The 21,075-nt window shown below is 46.5% G+C and overlaps 1 protein-coding gene across 1 annotated transcript in view; it reads left to right on the top strand.

Moving 5' to 3' along the window:
- The window catches only part of BARX2 (BARX homeobox 2), a 34,486-nt gene extending 29,786 nt beyond the window's left edge, over positions 1–4,700 (top strand). The window contains exons 2-4 of the mRNA XM_086476884.1: positions 218–515; positions 3,120–3,204; positions 4,449–4,700. Of these exons, the coding sequence (XP_086333010.1) occupies positions 218–515; positions 3,120–3,204; positions 4,449–4,700 (635 nt within the window). The remainder of the gene's footprint in view (positions 1–217; positions 516–3,119; positions 3,205–4,448) is intronic.
- Positions 4,701–21,075: the final 16,375 nt, after the last annotated feature.

Genomic DNA, 21,075 nt, shown 5'->3' with positions numbered 1-21,075 from the left:
TGGGGAAATGCACATCCACACTCTCAGCCCAAGGAAAACTACACACACGCAATTTGGGAGAAGGAGCAGGTCCAGAGAGGGGAATTGACTTGCTTAACAAGTGAATGGTAGAGCCAGGAAAGGGATTGCTCTCTCCCTGCTCTTTCCAGTGCTCCCATTTCTTAACTGTGTTGCCGCTGAACTGGCCTTTATCCGCCTCTGTTTCCTTCCCTGCCAGGGTCCCCTTCTCTGAGGGCGTATCCTCTCATCTCCGTCATCACCAGGCAGCCCTCCGTGGTCCCTCACCTCGTTCCAGCTGCCACCAGCTCCCGCGTGCTGCCAGCCCAGACCTCCTCGGGGACTGCGAGCTCAGAGACGCCTGCCAGTGAGACCCATGCCAGCAGCGAGTCGGAGGCAGAGCAGCCCACACCTCGGTTAAAAAAGCCGCGCCGGAGTAGGACCATCTTCACAGAGCTCCAGCTGATGGGCTTGGAGAAGAAATTCCAGAAGCAGAAGTATCTCTCTACCCCTGACAGGTAGGTCTGTCTTGTACACTGGGGAAAAAGAATGAGCAAAAGGGCTGCTTTAGCCCTCCTGAGCTGTTCCCTTACTGAACGCTCCCTGGCTGTAGTGTGCTGCCTTCTGGCTCCACAGAGATGCCTCTACCATTGGCCAAGGACGTGGGCAGGTGACCAGAATCAACTCCAAGGCTAACTTTTCCTGGGATCAGAGGTGACACGAATAGATTATTTCAGTGAAAGTGCCACATGGGGATATATGTGTTTGCTAGCAGACATCCAGGTTCAGAGATAGGCAAGGTACGGAGCAGAAGGGTCTCTGCCTTTCCTGCTCCTGCTGCACACTTGGAAAAAAAAAGGTGGAACCTGTCTCCTCCTGGGATCTGGTGGTGGTTGGCTGTGTCTCCATGGCAGCTGAGAGGTTGGCTGTAGCTTCAGCTGGCTGCTGAACTAGCTTTCATCTTGTAAACTTGGGCAGCACTTAAATGAGAAGGTGGTGGCCTGTCCATCCACTTGGAAAACAAAGCCAGGGCTGCGCAGAGTTGAAGGCTACCTTACCCTTGTGAAGGCACAGGCAAGTACCTTGTCTTTGTGAAGGAAAAGGCAAGTTCTTGGGGAATACTTGGTACCAAATGGACAAACCAAACAAAGGCTTTAGCTTTTTTAAAGGCTTTGAATCCTACTCTGTGAATTTAAATTATGGGGGAAAAGACCTGTGCAATTCCTGTGAAGTTTGTAAACCTAGAGAGGGTTTGAAAGGTACACCAGACCTTGAACTCCACAGATGGCAGCATCCCAATATTTAAATCGGTTTGGAAGATCCGCATCCACTGCTTGTACTGCCTGTCACCAAAGCCAAGGATCACAGCCTCACCAAATTCCGTGGGCATGGCCAGGCTGTCTCATACAGTTTCAGAGTTCCTAATGCACCTGTACTGACTCCTCGCAGCTTCGCACAACCGGGTGGTTGACACGGCTGGTGAAGCACTCGAGGCTGTTAATTAATTTTATCATATGACTGTTCCTTGGTTTTGTACGTGTTTGAGGCTGGTGAGCAATTCCTGTCCGTGTAGCACTTCCCCTCTGTTTGTTTCCTCGGGTTTCCAGGCAATGCTGGTTACACTAACATGTGTGGCAAGAGATGGCAACTGGTTGCAGGTAATCAAAGTGTGGTAAGACGTGCACTAAGGCAAGAAGAGTTAGTCAAGCAGTGTTTCTCTCTGTCAACTCATGGCTGGAAACGTGATGGCAAGGGAGTGGATTGTGATCTGCGCTGGCTCCCGCAGCTCTTGGCCTGGACGCCAGATTGTACTGCTGGGAGGGCAACTGGAGCACCTGGTTTATCAGTAGTAAGGGAGTGCAGCACAACAGGGTAATGCCACTGCTAGATTCTGCACTTCAAATAACAGTAAGCGTGTCTTTAAGTCAATGGGGTGTCTTTCAGACGTCATGTAGTGGCATAGGCAGCAGGAAAACCAAGGCAGTAGGTCTAGAGTGAATCCAAAGTGGGGAAAAGGCACGAATCCATGAGTGAGTCTGAGCACAGAGAGCTGGTGGTGGGTACATCAGTGTTTAAATACAAGAGTGAGTCTGCCCTAGGAGCCCAGCTGAAACAAAAGTTTTATTATGGAAAACTTGGCCTTGACAACTGTGTTTCCCCATCCAAAGACAGGGAAATATTTGCCAAAAAAACCTCACACCATCCAGAACACCTTGGAATGTGACTCTGAGTTTGAGCTGTCCTACCTGCAGGACTTGCGTGACTCCGTGGGGCACTTGCCCAGCGTCGTTGAGGATTTCCAACTCCGTCTGTTGTGCAACTCCATTACAAAACTGCCAGATGCATGGTGCTGTCACCTGTGGGGAAGGATAAAGAGTTACTCTGAGCTGTGTTTGCTTCATATCCAGGGTTTTAATATAGAAATAATGAATGGTTTCAGATGAACTTGCATAGGTTGGAGATTTGTGGAGGATGAATCGGGATTATGGGCTGTCTGCCACATATACCCTTAAGCTAAACACGCAAATAATAGACGAATTTATAAGCCTAAATTGCCTATAATAGCAGAATGCATAAGAAATTAATAGATTTAGATGTACTAATACTCCATGAGAAATGAGAAAGTATTATTATCCCCATTATGTAGGTAGTGAAGAAGAAATACGATACAAAGAGCAGCACTTTCAAAGGCAGGCTGATGCTGGGTGTCTTGGTCCTTACGTGTTTGCTTCAGACACCATAGACCTGTTTTTCAGGGACGGGGTGTACAGTAGCTCCCTGCTCCATATACAAGCGAGGAGTGTCAGCAGTTGGAGTACAGCAGGCTTGTGTTTCAAAGAGGGCAGGCAAACTTCTGCGACTTCTAGGCTTGCTCGTTTGTCCAGCGGTCGTAGAGGAGAAAAGGTAGCCTGCAAACTCCTAAGTATTCTTGCTTCTTTCATAAGAGCATCTGTTTTTACATCCTAAATTCACAGTATTTACCGCTTTTGTCTGACCTTTACTGCCGTCTTTTCTGGTGGTCCCACTGTTGTACGCTCTTACAGCGTTGGATTGGCTGCACTTGTCATCTGAGCTGCTCATGTGCTCTGTAAACTCATTTCAACGTCTGTTTTGCCTCCCAGGCTTGACTTAGCCCAGTCGTTGGGGCTGACACAGCTCCAGGTGAAGACGTGGTACCAGAACCGCAGGATGAAGTGGAAGAAAATGGTAAGTGGTTCGTTACCGTTTCTCCATGGTCCTTAAAAACTGATTTCAAAAGAACAGATTTGGAAGCTGAGCGTAGTGTCGGTGTCTATTTATACCAAGTTTTGTTTTATTCTTGGTCACTTTTTGTACAGACATAACCCTTTTTTTAAAATTCATACTGCGGCATACGTGGTGGGCTAGAGGGGGCCATAGGCAGAATACAAAGCAAAGGGGTGAAAGTAATGGGAACAGAACAGAGGGGAGAACCAAAATATCTCCCTCTGCATTTTTGGCATTCCTGGGATCTTAAGGCTTGTGGGATTGGTTATGTGCATAGACAAAAAAGGTTGTATTGCTCCATGGAAACCAATGCAGTTTTGAGAGCTAATATCATTAATTCTTGCTTTTCATATTTTCCTTTCACCTCTTTCGCTTATTCTCAGCTTCATGGCCCTTTTCCAGTTAAAATGCTTTCAGAAAGGACAACTGTCCAATAAATCCTGGTGGGAACCATGGTACTGTGACATTCTACAGTGGAGATGTTTATGTGCTCTGATCCGGGAGAGGAGATGCAGTTCTAGACCCTGTCTTTGAATGTGTGTCACAGCTGCAGAAGTTACTGCCACGTAAAACAAATTTGGGGTTAGCTTGGATACAGATCTTTGGATGGAAGTGTCTTGTCGCTGCAGTGATGGTGTGAAGGGAGAGGGAATTAAACATCAGAACAGACCTGTCTTGCTGACTCACGCCTTTTACTCAGATGAGGGGGGGGGGGGGTCTCATGCATTTTTAATACAGGTGTTACCAAAAAAAAAAAACAACCCAAAAACCAAAAGGCTATTTCAGAAGGCAAAGAGGCTGGAGGAAAGGCAGTCGGAGGAAATCCTGGCTAAGATTTACGGCTGTTCTTACTCGGGCTTTGAATAAAGCAATCACCCAGGAAAGGAACTGAATTCTGCATACAATCCTGTCTGTCTGTAGTGTTGAGGACCGTGTGCCTCGGTTGCTTTTGGGCCTCCTGTAGGAACTGACTTAGAGACCTCCAGATCTCTGGGTGTCCTTGCTGATAATGTTTGCATTTCACTTTATTTACGTGAGAAAATGGGTGAGCTCACTCCATGAATGCAGGACGTTTCTGTGAGGCTGAAATGGTGACCAAGTCATGGATTAACTTGGAGGTCAAAGCTGAGTTTCATCCTTCTCTAAAGGATGTCTCACGGCAGCGGAGTTCAGGTTGGTCCTGACAGTTCCTCTCTTTGCTCCAGGTGCTGAAGGGTGGACAGGAAGCTCCAACAAAGCCCAAAGGCCGTCCAAAGAAGAACTCCATTCCCACCTCGGAGGAAATTGAAGCAGAAGAGAAGATGAACAGCCAGGCTCAGAGTCAAGAGCTGGAGGGATCTCAAGCCCCTGAGGAGCCTAAACTGACAGAGGAGAAGTCAGAAGTCCCTTTGGAGACAGAGGAGCCTCCAGAACATATACCAGAGCCCTCCTCAGAGGAGACTACACCATTAGGTTAAAAGGGAAGGAAAGGAGGGAAAGAGAAAAGCAAAAAAAGATAAAAGAGAAAAACCAAAACCAAATATATATATGTATATATATATATTTAAATATGTATGTAATTGTGTGTGTGTACATATATATATAAATATATATATATATATGTAGACCTTGTGTATAAGTCTAAAGATTGGTCACTTTGTGCCTTTGGGAATCAGCCATCATGGGCCGCGGTGGAACAAAGGCATCCCGCGTGCGTGTGACGACCCGTCCCCCCCGCGGCGTGCGTGAGCCTTCCCACAGCTAGTGACGGGGGCCTGATCCTGTTCCCAGAGAAAACCGCGTCTGGAAACCCGAGACAGCTCCTGGCAAGCGAAGGGGAAGTCCAGGGCTCCTTCCGCGCTGCGGGAGGCAAATGCGTCTCGATGTGACTGTGTTGGAGGGTTCAGTGTGATCGCTTGACTTGACCCTTGCCTTTAAAAGTGGTGCAAATGGACGGAGTACTTGGTCTGCTCTCAGATCAGGGACAGCTAGGAAATGGGGGGCTCTGATAGCACCATTTCAGCATGTAACCAGCACTTATTTCTGTTAGGGAGGGGCCCAGCTTAAAGAATTTTAGGAAGGAGTTCAGACCCATAGGTTCGCTTTGGCCCAGTGTAAAGCTTCCGAGGCGAGATTCATACCCGGGTCAGCGTTGAGATTTCATCTCTCTCGGTTGTTTGGGTGCCGTGTCTGTGAATTTGCAGTGATCCAGGATAAAACTTCGAATGAGATGAGGGTTTGGGTTTGAGTCTACTCCAAAAGCTTCGGGACGCTTGGATCTGGGATTTTTGCTTTGGGCCCACTTCTTATTTTTGTAGGGTTTTTTAAAAGAACATTGAAATGTTTTCAGGGGTTTGGGAGAAGGATGGATTTAAGAAGTTGCTGCGGAAAGTTCGCGTTTGTTTAAGATGTGTGCCAAGAATAGATGTGCATCGTGTTTCATAAAGTCTTGTTAAGGGTGCATTTTGCCCAAAGGCTGCAAGAGATGTATTAAGATAACCTTTATTTTTTAATTAAAAATGAAATATATAAATAAAACTGTTGTTGTTGTTGTTGTTTCTCTTTCAGAATGCTAGACAGAGACTTTTCTGGGCTAGGTTTTTCTGTTCTAACAAAGCTGGGAGAAAATGGGAGTCATCAGACTTTCGGTGGCACTCCTGTGCAAACGTCCTTGTAGCACCTTGCGGAGGTAGGTGAGGGGTGGTGTTAGTGCCGCCTTGTCGCTGGGTGCAGATGAGTGTGTCAGAAGGAGAGCACTGGTGGTCCAGCTGTTTTCTGTCACCTCCCCTCCTGCGGTTGCGCCTGGACATCCAATAAACGTGTCTTTGTGACCTGGTGAAGATGATTTCTTAATATCCCTTTTTTGGGGTGGTGGTAATGATTCACACACATAGATCCCAAGTGTCTTATCCAAGGAGTGTTGATTGGGGAGAAAGGAGCGTTTGTAAGACTTCAGTTCCACCTCCACGTTAGCTCTGCAACGGCACGTGCATCTGCATCGGGTAATACTTACACGGCAAAACTCCAGCTGACTTCAGCGAAGCCAGGGTGGGACGTTGATCCACTCACTGTGTATTTCATACGCAGGAATCAGCTTTGGAAAACTAAAGGTTTGCACCTAAACCTGAAACAAATTCACCAGAGTTGGGAAGTGCTCGTTTGCAAGGAACTTTGAAAATCTCAGGCGTTTGGTGCCACTTAGCTCTTCATTTTATGGCACAGAAAGACGGAAATGGGATAAAAGCTTTCCCTCCTGCCCGTTGTGTTGAAAACGCAGGGTGTGAACTACAAAGTCTTTCCTCTGCCATCAAAATTAGTTTGTCTTTGAACCCTTGGTCTGTGCCCTGAGCCCTGACACACTCGTGACAGGCACAGAGGTGAGGGTGGTGGGGCAGGATTTTGGCGCTTGGCTGGTGTTGTGATACAGCGTGTTGTTGCACAGGCTTTATCTGGATGTCTTTTGGGGTTTTTTCCTTTTTTTTTTTTTTTCTTCTTTCCAGAACTGTGCTTTAGTTCAACTGTATCTATTAGAGTGGAAATGGCATTTAATTTAAAAAAGGCCTATGGCCTGTTTATACAGGAATTAGATTAGATGGTCTATGAAATCTATAATCGTCCTCTATTGTTCTTGGATAGTAGCAACAGCGCTGTTATCTCAAAATAAAATGTTTCCACAAGTCTTAAATGCGGCAGTACTTGGTGAGGGTGAAGAGAGCAATTTACTGGAAATAATTTGTCTAATGAGTTTCATCATCAGATTGCAAAAAAAGTCTGCAAGAGTCTCTACTAGGTTTATTTGGAAGCCTGACTAGTTCAGTAAATCAAATTTTATGCGCAGATCGTTCCAGAAACATAAAAAGCTGACGGTCAGGGAAGGCACCAAAGATATTTTAACTTCTCTGAGTTCAAAGTTGAACCATCCTCTAGTGAATTTTTCAAAAAATTTTCAGAGGTGTATTTGCAATGTGGCATTTGCAAATTGTCTTCCATAAAATAGATAATGTATGTGGGTTTGGCGGAAGTTTGGGGTTTTTTTTTGCAGTTGGCACCCAGTGGATTTGTCTAATTTGAGGAATTTGGATAGATTTATATGGCGAGGGGAAAAGAAGAGTAGAAAGAAGAAAACAAAAATCACTTTCTTGCCCTGAAATAGGAAGTGGTGTGTGGTGTTTCTGTGCTATGCAGTGAAACGGATAAATAGGAAAACAGAAAATTTCAAACAATATTAAAGTTACGTTTCTAAATCACAAGCAAAGCAAAGTTAGTCATTTTCCAGCAAAGAGTAAAGCTTTAGAAAACGACATTTCCCACTTCCCAGAGGAAAATAATTGTTTCTGACTCAACCCCATTTTACAGTGGGAACAGTTTCAGTGATTTATTTTTTTTTTGTTAATCCCATTCTAATCACTTATGAGTCAGTCTGGGTAAAAATGCAATACTTTAGCTGTCTGGGCTAGTTTTTAATGAGTCCATAAGACATTGAAGATGTTTTTGTTCCTCTTTTGGACGAGTAGCAATCTTAGCATCTAATTTTTCAGTGTGATTATTTAAGTACTTGCTCACACTGAGTTACTTTCGCTGACTTTCCTGATAATCTCTTGAATGTTCACGGAAAGCACGTTCAAAACGCATGTGTTTGGATGGAAGGAAACAGCAGGGAAGATATGGTAAAACTACTGATTTATTTCTTGGCTAAATCTTTTCATACTTGTTGTCTGTTCTGTGTTACATCTGCAGCTGGAGAAGAGCATCTACAAATTTTAGTAGAACTGAACGTACTGGTCCCAGCCGTTGTTGGTAGGCAAGTGCTCCTTTTCCTCTTGCTTTAAGATATTCCTCCATTGGTCTTGTCACTGAAATGCGAAGAATTGAGCAACTCTTGCCCTTTGCTTTGGGCTGAGCGGAGAGAGGCTTCAAGGCTGGGCTGGAGAAAGGCTGGCTGTTTGAGCTGAGCCTTGAAAGGGGGCTGCGGTGCTGCCCAGCTCTGGTGGCTGAGAGTTCTCTTTGCTTCGTGCTCCTGAGACCCGGGAAGAACATGACAAGTCTCATTTTGGGCACCCTTGTTCCCAAGCGTAGCCAAAGCCTCCTGCTACCTGCAGTCGCCGTTGCAGAATTCTGCACAAACAGGCTTCATCCCTACCGACAGTGACAGCCAAGGGCCTTCCCAGCGCCTTTGCGCTGGTCCTGAAGGTGGTTTTATTTCTTTAAAAGGCTGTTGACTGCTCTGCCCGCCAGGCACTGAGCTCTCCTGTCCTAGGACTGCTTGTCCCTTGTCGGAGGAGTTCGACGTGTGCCCTTGGCGTTGAACCTTGCTGGTGTTTCAGGGGTGTTCGGCTTCCAGTTCTGACAGCAAGAAACAAGCCCCGGTGTCGCAATCCGAACTCCCCTACAGGGATGGAAAGTGCTCATATCCGGAGTGCTGGCGGGGACCCACCTCGCATTGTACCCACTGTTTAGATAATTTTGCAAAGCACTGAGCTCATCATGCAAGACAGTAAGTTCCCCCCAGGTCCCAGCCAGGATGAATGGGCTTTCATCCTGGTTTGTTGGGTTTGGGTTTGTTTTTTTTTAAAACAAAACAAAAAAAGTATTCATTTAACTCCAGGGCAGTACAAAGAAATTGGGTGTTTGGGTGGGTTTTGTGTTTCCCCTTATATTCATCATCTTTCTTCGGAATCAAAATGGAAAAGGGTGGTAAGAAAGGAATGGGTGAAAGAAGAGCGGAGAAAATGGAGGTGAAAGAAAAAGCAAAGGTGAAAAGCTTAACTATCAAACTGCATGAAAAATAAAAACAAAGGAGAAAAATAAGGCTGAAAAGTCCACCTTTTTTGGCAAATTTTAACAGATAAAGCTCTGGTTGTGTAAAGAGAGAGATTTTTCTGGGGTTCAGCTATACATGCAAGGATGGTGAATAACAGGGTTTCCATAAGTTTCCTCTTATGCTGTATAACTTAGAGAGCTGAGTAAAGAACAGTTGGATTGGACTCGGGCTACAATACAGGATTTGGGCCCAAATCTGTGTCTTGACAAAGGCAGAGGTTTGGTGAAGCCTAGATCCTAGATGCTGGGCATGAACATCCTCTAAGAACTTCACTCTGCTTTCTTCCCAAGGTCTGGTACTGCCAGGTAGGCTTTATCCTACTGTAAGCTGCAGAATAGCTGGTTTGGGGGCATAAATCTTTGGCCACACATAGATTAATTTTTTTTTTTTTCCTCATAACCAGATACCCTGTGATTTCTAGACTTTCCCCCACTTCTAGTCCCTTCCCACATTGTTAGTCTCCTTGAACGTACTGTCCCAGCGCAATAGGATAATTACACCTTAGCATGGCAGTAGCTGCTAGGAAGGAAGCTCTTATCACTGCTGGGATCCATAGGTGCCAAAAGGGAGAAGGTGTGCTGCTAGGCGGATGCCAATGGAGAGAGTTAACCCCTCTAGGCTGTTCTGACACATCAGTTAACTGCTGGAAACACTGAGGCTCTTGTTTTGTCAAACAATTGAGAGTAACAGAGAGAGTTACTCAAGAAGAGAGGTTCCTGAAGTCATCGTGGTCCTGGACAGCCTACCTTCCTGCTTGCAGCTGCGGGGAGGTTTTTTTCCTCCAGAGGTTAGCGAGAAACAAATTTATCTAAAAGAAATTCCATAAGCCAAAATTTCCTGGGGAGGAAGGCGGCTGAGCATGCCAGAGCACTAACAAAAGCAGAGGAAGCAATTATTATCCCTTGGGCAAATGCTTCTCATATTTGCATAAATCCAAAGGAACCAAACCTTTGTAGATAGTAAATACTAAAATATTTCAGGCCTTTTATGCTTCCCATAATGTTTTTCCCAAACGGTAGCTAGCATCCTTGTCAGGTGGTGAATGCTACAAGTTCTTGGATGCTTAAGGTTTCACAGGGTTCTCACCACACCCAAATCCCAGCTCTTAGGCAGCTAAAGCAAAGCTTTTCTTAGTTATATCGGAGCTGTGGTACCCAGTTCCGATGGGTGCAGAGTCTTACAGACCTCCGATGAGCGAGGGTGGGTTTGGCAGGGTAGAGGAACGTGCAAGAGATCCTGCCTCCCCTGCAAGGTGTCAGGGAGGCTGTTGCAGCAAGTGAACTAAGTCAAAGCGGGTCCCAGAGCTGCTTTAAGTCAGTCAGGTCCTAGCATCTCTGCAGGAAGCAAACCCTTGGGAGAAAGTTTGCAGCGACATCTTGTCATGTCGCAGCTAGGTGGCTTGGGTGGCTGTTCCAGCAGTGTCACCTCATAATTATGATATTACAGTAGTAGTCTTTGCAAAAGTAGTGGGGGGAAGGAAAAAAAAAAAGATGTAAACTCTTATGAAAACAGCAGGGCTTCTTCCTTGAGGCTGCTGGATGCTTTTGTGGCTTTCAGATACTTTTTAGCAAGCTAACATTCGGGGGGGGGGGAGGTTATTTTTAAGCCAGATCACACAGCTGCTCTCTGTAGAGCTCTCCTGGTGCCTCTGGAGAATACAGACTCTCCTGGATGTCTAGTAGCTCAATGAGAAACAAACAAGCTGGAAGTGGTGGATTAAAAGTGATAAATACACAAACAGGTCACAGGCTTGGGGGGTTCTGACTCTCAGCCGTTCTGCTGGGAGACGATGGCACCAGCTCGGTGAGAAGAGAGAAACCTTTCCTCCATCACCCGTCCCTGTCCCTAGCATATACGTGCACGTACAAGTCTCCTGCCAGGAGAGAGGGGAATTTCCCTGTTCTTACTGGAAGCTTGAATCGCTCGTAATTCTGGCTTCCCTTCCAAACCTTCCTGTGTCTGCCCCTTCCCGGTCAGCTTTGCTCCTGCAGGACGTCCTTGGGGCTTCAGCAGCTGGGGGATTGCACCTTCGAGGATTCCCGGAGGTAGGAGCTCTGATCCACCCATGCTGCCAAGTCTTGAGCAGCAGATCCTGCGTCTGCTTCCAAACCACAAGCTGCCACATCAGAACTGCTTTCTGCCTCCAGAACAATTGCTCCCTTTATTCTGCGGCTCTGCCCGTCCCTGGATTGATGTGGGATGATCGGAGGAGCATGGCCTCAGCCTGAGAGGACCCATCCCTTGCAAACAAGGGATGTACAGCTCCCTGCAAACCTGAGGGAGAGTGAATAGCTGGAATCCAGGCCACCTCAGTAGGGAGAGACAGCTTTCTGTGCTGGGTTTTGCACATAGGAACTCTTTCATGATGAAAATTAAGTGCAACTAATCCATAACGTCATCTGCTTCTCCACATGGAGATATTTCTATTATTTGGGTGGGGAGCATGACTCAGAGAAACTATTTCCTCTCTTGTCCGTGCTTCTCATTACTGGAAATACAGTGGTATTTTTTTCCCCCCTGTGTTTCATTTTATGTTATTTAGGATAATGATGCTGAGGAGGTGTCTGATAACGGGTCTAGAAGCCCAGGCTGGGAGTTATCTGCCCTCTTCTCTGTGTGCCCGAGTGAATATTTACCCCTGAGGTAATAATTAGATCCATTTGTGCAGTGAAAAGTCACCCAGCCCGAGCAGTAAGATGAAGATGTCAAAGAGCAGAGCATAGCTTGACGTTTTTTCTAAGCTCTTGCCAGGAGAAATGGGATAACTCATTTGTGAAGCATCAGCCAGAACATTTCCCTGCTAAATCTGAGGTTCGTTATTCCCCTTCCCAAGGATCTGCCTCTTTCCTCCTGCCGCGTTGCCACCCGGGGATAAACAAAAGCCCCGTGAACTTGATCCTCCCCTTCGTAAAAGCTGTTTGAAAGCTGTGGAGCTGTGCCTCTGAACCCCTTCCTGAGGAATGCTCTGCTCCCTGGCTCCCAGCCCTGGTCTGGATTAGGCCAAACGCGTTGACCTTTTGGATGCAGCACGGAGTCCATCTGTTCAGGCAGTAATTTGTGGAGAGCCCGAGGTAGCAGAGAGCGGGATTTTAGCCTGATATACTCAGCCCTGTGTGCAGTTTGTGTGGGATATGGGCCCGGGAACCAGGGGCCAAGAGAAGTCTTCAGAGTCTGAATTTGAAACACCCAAGAGAGACCCCAATTTTCAAGCAGCAGATAATGCTGCCGCCGAAGATAGAGCTCCTTTGAGGGTGTCCCGCATGCTGTCCCGACTCTTTCCTAACAGCCCTTTTTTAAAGATCTGCTGTCAGCAAAGAAACTAAGCTCTGGTTTCGAACAATAAATCTGGAGCAGGTAAACAGGGGAGGGTTGCCAAATCAGTGATGTTCCTCAAGTGCTTCTAAGAGCCGTGCTGTCCCCTTCGGAGGATCCTATTTTTATCATTTTCATTTCCTGCTTGTTCTTCCTAACAGCTTAGTTTGATTAAGCTCGGCGTAGTCACAATAACAACAAGCTGGGAAATGGATGCTTGTGAAATGTAATACAAATATTCCCCATTTGCCCGCGCAACAGGATTCTCCGCTGTTAGTGCTGAGGGGCGCTTCGTCAAGATGGAATCCTATCTGATGGCAGGAGTGAAAGGTCGAGATGAGCGGGGTCTGTTTGGGTTACGAAGAGGAGGTTGTTGGGACTGCGTGTGTGTGTTCATAGTTTCCCTTTCATAAATATTTCTGTCTCCGCTTAAAAACAAATCAAGGAGGTTTGTACATTTCTACTCCTCTTGGAAAGCAGTTTCAGAGGCTAACTCCTGTAGCAGTCTTTTGTTACATTTTCCATCTACACTTGTATATGCCCCATTTCACTGTAATTTTTTAAAATTTATTTTGGTTTTTACTAGCACTGTCCACTAGCACAAACAGTTCTCCCTCCCTGCTGCTTCTCTCCCTGGGTATTTATAGCTAGGGATCATATCTCCATGCAGTCTTCATCCTGCTAGGCTCTTGGAGGCTTGTCTCATGAGATAACCTCCTTCCTCCGATCACTCTATCCTTTTGCTGCTTCTGTTCCAGGCTGAATTTATCTTTCTTGAACATAGGTGATGAAAACTGTACACGTTGCTACAGAGAAGGTCTCGCAGCGGTGCTATTTCCAGCACAAATACCTTATCTGGCTCATTTTCGGCTTAAAATTTCATGGTTTTTTTAATATGGGCCACCTGATTTTGCTGGCCAGAAACCTTGTTTAATCATTCACCGATTACCCCACTCGTGGTTTGCTCCTCCCATGTCTCGTTCCTCTGCTCCAGTCCTCCATCTCCTGGTTTTCCTGCGGGTTGTACAATCCTTTTCGGTAACGGCAATCTGACTCAGCATTTTGTCATCAGCAAACTTTGATGGCTCAACTCTGCTTGTTCTGCCCAGGGTTTTAATTAAAGACTTATATGAAATTAGTCTCAGTCTGAATCCTGAACAACTCTGTTAATAAACTTCCTTGAGCCCACTTGTCTCCCTCTGAACACGTTTTCCTTTGATCTCTAGCCGCCTCTGTACCCTCTGATACAAAACCCCACTTTAGCCAGTGAAGTTATTAATTCCCTACACAGAATTATACAGTCCGTACAAATTACTGGTGTACTGCATTTCCTTTGTCTAGAAAATCCATTATCTTATTGAAGAAAGAGATTAGGCATAGCAAATTTCTTTCCACATGATCCCGTTTCCCCTGTATCTTCTCTACGTTTAGGGTTGCTTTTTCTTTCCCAAGCAACTAAAACCAGTGTTCAGTCTGTTCCAAATTTTCTTTCCAGTTCTTAAATATACCTGATGTTTCTTTGGTGCCACCTTCGGCTGGGTTGATTTGTTAAGACTTTGCTCTTGGAATCTGTGGTTCTGAGAGAAGCGTCTTGTTTGCGACACAAGAGCTCTGCGCTCTCTTGAGATTTGTGTCTTAGTCGATTGTCGTAGTTCCAGATTTTCTGCCCTAATTTCTCCCCCAGTTGGATGCCTGCTTTCAGGAATTTCAGTATTTGCATTCATTTGTCCTATGTGGAATCAGGGCTACCGTTTCATAAATGCAAATTTTGCTTTCCACAAGAGTGGAGATGCCTTTTCGCTAATTCAGGAGGTCCCAGGGGAAGCGGGTACCTGCACAGAGACACCGAGAGAAGGATCTCCACTGTCTGCAGCAAATTTATCTGACCAAACACAGAGTTCCCAGATATCAGCCAAGCCCGTTTTCTTCGGAGAATTCAAAGGTCAGCCAAACAGGGGTGGGAAATGGGAGCAATCCCGCACAATACCATTTCAAACAGTTTTAATGACAATATCCTTTCATACCTGCCAGTGATTGTTTTGGTTTGGTTTGGTTTTTTAGCTCTTTGGCATTGTTAATCTTTTTTTCCCTCGTTCTCTCTGTTTATTTTTGTTGCAGATTTATTAGGTGCACAGTTAAGTGCCATTTAGCTTTGCAGAACTGTCATCACCAGCACTTTATGAATGGGATCATTCACTGACAAACTATTTCGACACTAAAAAGGGGGAAAATTTACTGCTACAGGTCAGTGAAGAAGCCAAGATCAACTGAAACTCAGCTGCATTTCTCCTCGAATACAGGAATGTGACGAAGGCGCTCAGAGTTTTCTTTAACGTATCTTCATCCTTAATTTATCCTCACACGTCAAACTGAATGTCACTCTTTTTGCAGTGGTATTTTACCTAAAATGATGCCTTTCTTTCTGACAGCTTGCAAGAGCCTGGAGATCTAAAAATGTGGCTAAACAGGCAGTCACACACCTGCTAATTAAGGCTATGAATAAGCTGTGACCAGTCATGCAGCCACTGACAACCAGTTCCAGGCAGGGAAATTTTTAGGAAAAAAATGAGGAGAGTTTTGTGGCTCAAGTGCCATCCCAGTTCTGGGAGCCTGGGAGCAGTTCTGACCTTGGTAACCTTGAAAATAAATCTTTTAATATTTTCAGCTGGACAGGGTGCTGGCCCATCTTACCTAGGCCATGCTTTTCCTGGGAACGGTTGGACCAGATGATCCTTGAGGTCCCTTCCAACTGGGATTCTGTGATTTCTGCCCCATACCCAGCAGAAGGGCGGAGTGGTGCGTCCTTTCTTCTGCCAATAGATTCGCAGAGCTACAAACTTTTCAGGCCAAATGTCAGAGCTGGACTTTTCCCTTGGTCGCTTCTTCCACCCCTGTAGCCCGGTAGCAACTTCTATGGGTCAGCGCACAGACCAGTAAGGTCACCGTGAGTGGTTATCTCTGCTCTCCTTCAGCTGAAACACTTCATAAGCAAGGGAAGTCCTGCAGGAAACTGTGCTTGCTTTATTCTAAATTCTTCTTGAAAGGGAATTGTCTCCTTTTTTTTTTTGATATTATAATGTCTATAGCCTTCAAAAGATGGATCAAGGTTTTATTTTGTATGTTTAATCATGTCCTTCACATCCTAATCCTTCATAGTTCTCTTTAATTACTTGGGAGAGGAAAAAAAAAAATATATATATATATATATATATATGTGACTATAGATTTGAAGAAGGACTGGATGAGCTCCAGGAATGCAGCTGGTGAGGACTGCTGGGTGTTGAGTGAGGGAGCTAGGTGGCTTCAGGTTTCCCATCTCTCCTGTCTCTGATGCTCCGACCCTGTGAATTCCGCTGTTTTTTTCCCCAACTGAAAGTTTGCTCTTCACCTGATCCTGGGATATTGCCAGGCTTACAGTTCATTATCCACGGGGGATCAGGTTGTATTGTGAAGTTGACAAAAATGACAATTTTATGTATTTTTCTCCAGCAATTCCACATGGCCATGCAAGGCTTCTTGACTAATCCACTCAGATTTAGAGTTAATCCTCGTGCACTGGGTATATTTGCGTGTAGGTATTTGAGAGATTTAAATGGACACCACTAACCCCTATGGGGTCTCATTTCTTAACATACCTTAGAAACTTAATCTGATGGAGGAAGATGAGACACAAAGGCTTTTTTTCTGGTGCAATTAGCTCTAATTTTACTGTCCTTACAGGGTGAAATCAAGAAACAAGAACTCCATGGCCATGATTTTAAACGCTTTAGCCACATGAGTTGATGCAAACCCTCTAAGTTAGGTGAGGCACCCATTTTGCAGATGTGGAAACCAAAGGCACAAACAGATGAAGCGCAACTCTCAAAATAGCCAAGACAAGAGTGGCGAGAGTGGAGAACTCGGGGATTGTCTGATAGCAGTAAGAGCATGGACGTGAGTTCAGCTGCTCGTAAGAAATGTATTTTAACTCCTTTGAAAAGCTTTGGCTTGTGAACCGAGGTGTAAATCTTCCCAGAGTTTCTCATGATGTCTCCCAAATTCCTGTGCTTTCGGTTCATGGGGAACTGTTCGAGGAACAGTAGCAGGCAGAAGCAAAGCAATCTGTCTTCCACAATGGCCCTTTTCCTAACCTCTAACAGCTGGCTCAGCCCCGTACATGACATGGTACATGCCTTCCAAACGCTTCTTACTTCTGGCTGTAACGACCCTAGGTATTATCATCCACATAAATTACACTTTGCTCTTGGGTTTCAGAAGCATCGTGTGGCAGCGAGTCCTGCAGCCTCGTTAAGCTCTTCAGGACACCCTTCCTTCTCGCTCCTGCGCCGATCCGCTGCTTGCTCTTCCAGGATGGGTGCGTGGACATGCCCTGGGCAACCCCTCGTGTGCCTTTGGGTTCACGGACCTGCCTTCCCTCCCTCCCCTGGCATCGTGCGCTTGTGGTGACTGTAGGTGAGACCAGAATCGGGCCCATTGTCTCTAATTGCTGGTGATAATAATTAATAAAGTTCTATTTTTATCCAGCTGCTTTTTATTTTTTTCAGGAGCGATGGGTACTTTGGCGTAATAACAGATGTCGCATTAAAAATAGGTGATCTTGCTAACTAGGCTGTGAATAGGTATGTTCTGCTCCGCCTTTGTTTTTTAACTTGGGGAAAGAGGAGAGAAATACCTGCGGTTGCTTAATGGGGTAATAATAACTCGCTGTTATGGTTATTCCATTTGGCAGACGTGGAAACATTCCCCCATGCTCAGGCACAATGTTTTTGAATGGAGACAGCGCTAACGTGGCTGAGGCTGTACGAAACCTTCTATTCATAGGGCTCAGCTTCTTGCTGTGCCAAGTCCCTTTCCTTGCATGCTCGTTATACTGTCAATGAGTTCATTAGCTCCTGGTCGAGAGTCAGAAGCAAAAGATCCATAATTGCAGCTTCTGGAAAATAATACCTTTTGGGGAAGGTTTTTTTTTAATTAACTTTATACTTTTGGGGGTTTTTGGGGTTTTTTTTTTCCATTTAAAAATGGTATAGAAGTTGAAATGACAGGTATCTCATTTTTAAATCTACTGATTTTCCCTAATGGACAGAATGGGCGATGGAGACGGCAGGAGAGACTTTTTAACAGCGAGGCTAATTGATCGTGGAGCAGCGCGCCTAGTTTATGGTGGAGTTTCCATTACTGGAATCATTGATATCCCAAGTAAATTTCTCTTCTTAACAAACTTCCTCTAGTTAAAATTAGTTCTGCGCCTGTGTTATAAGCGACGTGAAAAGCGGGGGTCACACTGGTCCCCCCTCCCCGTATTAGATGACCTGTCGGGGTCGCCGCGACTCTTTAGGACCGAATACCCCCCCGGGAGCGGAGGGAAGCTCTCGGCCGTGTCTGTGGGTCGGTACCAAGCCCCCGGCTGCGCGCGGCGGCGGGGGGCACCGCGATTGCTCGCCTGGGATCGCTGCGATGCGGCGAGGCGTGATCCTGCCTTGGCACTGCGCGGTTGCCCGGCGTGCCTCGCCCGGCCGTCCTGCTTTATCGACAGAGGGAGCAGAATGCAAAAACTACAAGCGAGGAGCGTTCAGGGCCCGTGATGTGGTTTCTGAACCTATAGCGGAGGAGGAATGGATGGCACGGAGCTGCAGGCTCTGCCTTGCTTCCCGTCCCCGTCAGCAGGCATCTCCAAATGGGCTTTGGGGAAACGGATGAATGACAGGAGGGAAAGAGGGGAGGGACACACCTCTGAGGGTAGGGTAGGCTGGAATGATGGAAAAGGCAGAGAAGAGGGCATCTGTTACCGCAGGTTTTCGTATCTCACTCACTTTACTTTTATTTATGTTTCTTGAAGAAAACAGAGGTTAATTGATCGTTTCTTGCAACACCCAGTTTCCAGCATTTCCCGGTTTCCAAGTCCTGGAGTTTGCAGCTAAAATACCCGAAGTTCGTTTTGAAGTTTCTTCATGCAAACACGAATGTCGTATCCAAGTGTAAGTCTCTTTCCAATGCAAAGGCATCTCTGCAGGGATGCTGCACCCTGGCCGCTGCCATCCCGCCCTCCCCTGTCTGCAGTGTGGTCCATGCAATGCATCCTCTCTGCTGGCTGAGCATGAAAACCAAAGCATATTACAGTATAAAAAACTTCAGGAGCTTAGATGAAGAGCTGATGGGGGATTTCTTTCTGTTCTTTTCTTGTGTTCTGCTTTGGTGGGTTTTTTTTAAGAAGGTGGTAATATGTATTCTGTCGAGGCAGGAGAAGAGAACAGCCCCTCATTCTTTTCACCTGATGCAGTAGCTTGAATTTTTTGCTTAGATAAAATAACTGGGTTTGAGTGCAGCGCAGTGCAACGCTATATAGAAACCTAGAGACGTAGTAGAGTTGTATTTTCAGCCAACATAAATCAGTGGGGAGCCATTTATGCTATCTGAGTATCTGGCTGGGGATTAGGTATTTCATCCTTCATCCTCCCTGCCCAAGGCTCACCCCATGAACAAGGAGTAGCTTTGACCTGAAGAAGTTAGAAAGAAAGGTCAGGCTTGCGCACACCGGCTCCTGAGAAGTCAGCGAGGGTGGGAATTTGCAGCCATGTCTGCTCTTAATGCCACATCGATGCGATTTACCTCTCTGTTTCGGAGAGGAGGAAGGAGAAGGGTGTGCTCCAGTGGTGGAGGCAGCAATGCCGAGTGTTTCCCAGGCTAAGGCTGCAGGACTGGGATAGGGATCATCGTGTGGAGAACATAACCTCCAAGAAAAGGCCAGGGCTGGAGAACAAAGGGAGCCTTAATTGCAGATAAACACTGGGAAAGCCACATGAATCATAAGCCCCTGCATTAAATTGTTACATAGGTTTTGGAGAGGAGAAAGAAGAGTCTTAGCCCGCGAAGCCTGGCATTGGCAGAAAAAGCTGTTCCCACCTATTATCTTTTGAGGCAGACAAAGGGTGAAGAAAAAGTGAAGAGAAGGTAGAAACCACATATAAACATTAATTAATGCTTTCCAGGCTGCTTCTCCTTGGTCATGATAAACCTCTAATCCCTGGGCTTGGAGACTGTGGCTTTTTATGGGTCTCCAGACAGACAATAAGCATGGAAAGGGAGTGCTGCGGGAAAGCCTTCGCATCCAGCTCCTCGCCCGCCGGGCCGGCGCAGCGAGCCAGGCGCCCTTCGTGCGCATCCCGCGGGACCGCGGACGCTGCCGACGCTCGCTCCGCTCGTGCTCCCCTTCCCCGTGCTTTGGGTTAACCCCGTTTATTTTCCGTTTGCACCGGGGGAAGAGAGAGTATGAGGTCAGTTGCGCTGTTTCGTGTGGTTTTGCGCGATGTGTTATATCCCATTTACTCACGAATATCCCAACGCTCTTCCAGAACGCGGCCGTACCCAGCCGTTACCGCTGGCGTAGTGGCACAGCGGGGAGGGAGACGGGTGCCTCGGCTGTGTCCCTGCCACGTGGGTTAAAAACGATCGGTTGCTGCTGGCAGGGAGGGCTGGGAAGGATTTCTTCTCCGGTGATTAGTGCTGCTCCTTGGCAAGGGGAAATGCTCCCTCGCTTGAACTCTTGAGGTTAAGCCACATCATTCCTGAGTGTCATTCAGCGCTTAAAGGTGCTGTCAAGAAGATGACACAAGAATTTGTTAAGAAACTGATGTTTTCCCCTCATCCCCCGCTCTCCCTTAGGGCTCGCAGGCATCCCGGCTGAGGAAGCGGTAACGAGAGGAGAGGAATTAAATCCCGCTGCAGCTGCCCCAGAACCGACACGAGGAGTTGGCTCCAGCCCGTACCTGGGCTGGGTGTCCTTCCTGGGGGAGAGCAGGCAGGCAAAACAAGCTCTGGACCCTTTCTCTGGCTGTATCGATGAATTTAACCCTGATTATTATCATTTCTGGGACCCCAATAATCTCTAGTGTTTATTCCAAATGAGTTGATCTAACTCCATTTTGCAGCTGAGCGACTGAGACCTGACCGCCCAGCATCATTTTCCAACTTGACTCGTTCTTTCGAGCAGCAGGTAATATCCAGATAACAGCAGTTTCAAGAAACAGAAACCGGCCCATTTTCGTGGATGTTTCTGAAGCTGAATACTGAGAAGCACTCGTCCCACCGACAAGTAGGAGCGAGCCCGAAATGCAGCCAGGGAGGATGCCCAGCCCGAGAGGGGTCTCCTCTTTCAGAAGCTGTGCTCTTTTTTCACGTGCAGAGCAAACCATTCATTTTCTCCTGCGAGTAACGACGGTTTAGGGTTAAGATTTATGGCATGGCTGTTAGTGTCTTGATGGTAGATAGGCAAGGCTGTTTAGTTATTGCCGAAGGTGGAAATCCATAAAGATGATGGAAGAGTCTCTCCCCAGATGGCACAAAAGGTCATTTGTTTTTTTTCCTGAAGATCTCGCTGAGCTGGTGATGCTGTCGGTTTTCCGCTCCTCCCCTTTCCCTTGGCACACGTGGAGCACGTTGTTTTGCTCGTCCAGTTTCATGGGTGAGCAGGGGTGCAGGAAAGGTGCTTTACATTTATTTTCTGCCCCTCTCTATTGGTATTTCTCCCCTAATGTCTCTTGCTTGGGTTCAAAGCCTCCAACCTGAGCACTTTTGCTCCCAGCCCCTTCCCACGCTCCTTCCCATCCAGCTCGCTTCACCTCGCTCTGAAAGTTTTAGGTGGTTTTTGCCCCGTTGCTTGCTTAGTTCATGAGTTCCCCTCAAAAATAAATACACGTGTTTCTGTTGGGAAAACAAGGCAA

The sequence above is a fragment of the Leptosomus discolor genome, chromosome 22 (genome assembly GCF_034619465.1).
Source record: "Leptosomus discolor isolate bLepDis1 chromosome 22, bLepDis1.hap2, whole genome shotgun sequence".
Classification (NCBI taxonomy): domain Eukaryota; kingdom Metazoa; phylum Chordata; class Aves; order Leptosomiformes; family Leptosomidae; genus Leptosomus; species Leptosomus discolor.
The sequence above is the reverse complement of the archived record's forward strand: the minus strand, read 5'-3'. Positions and strand labels throughout refer to the sequence as shown.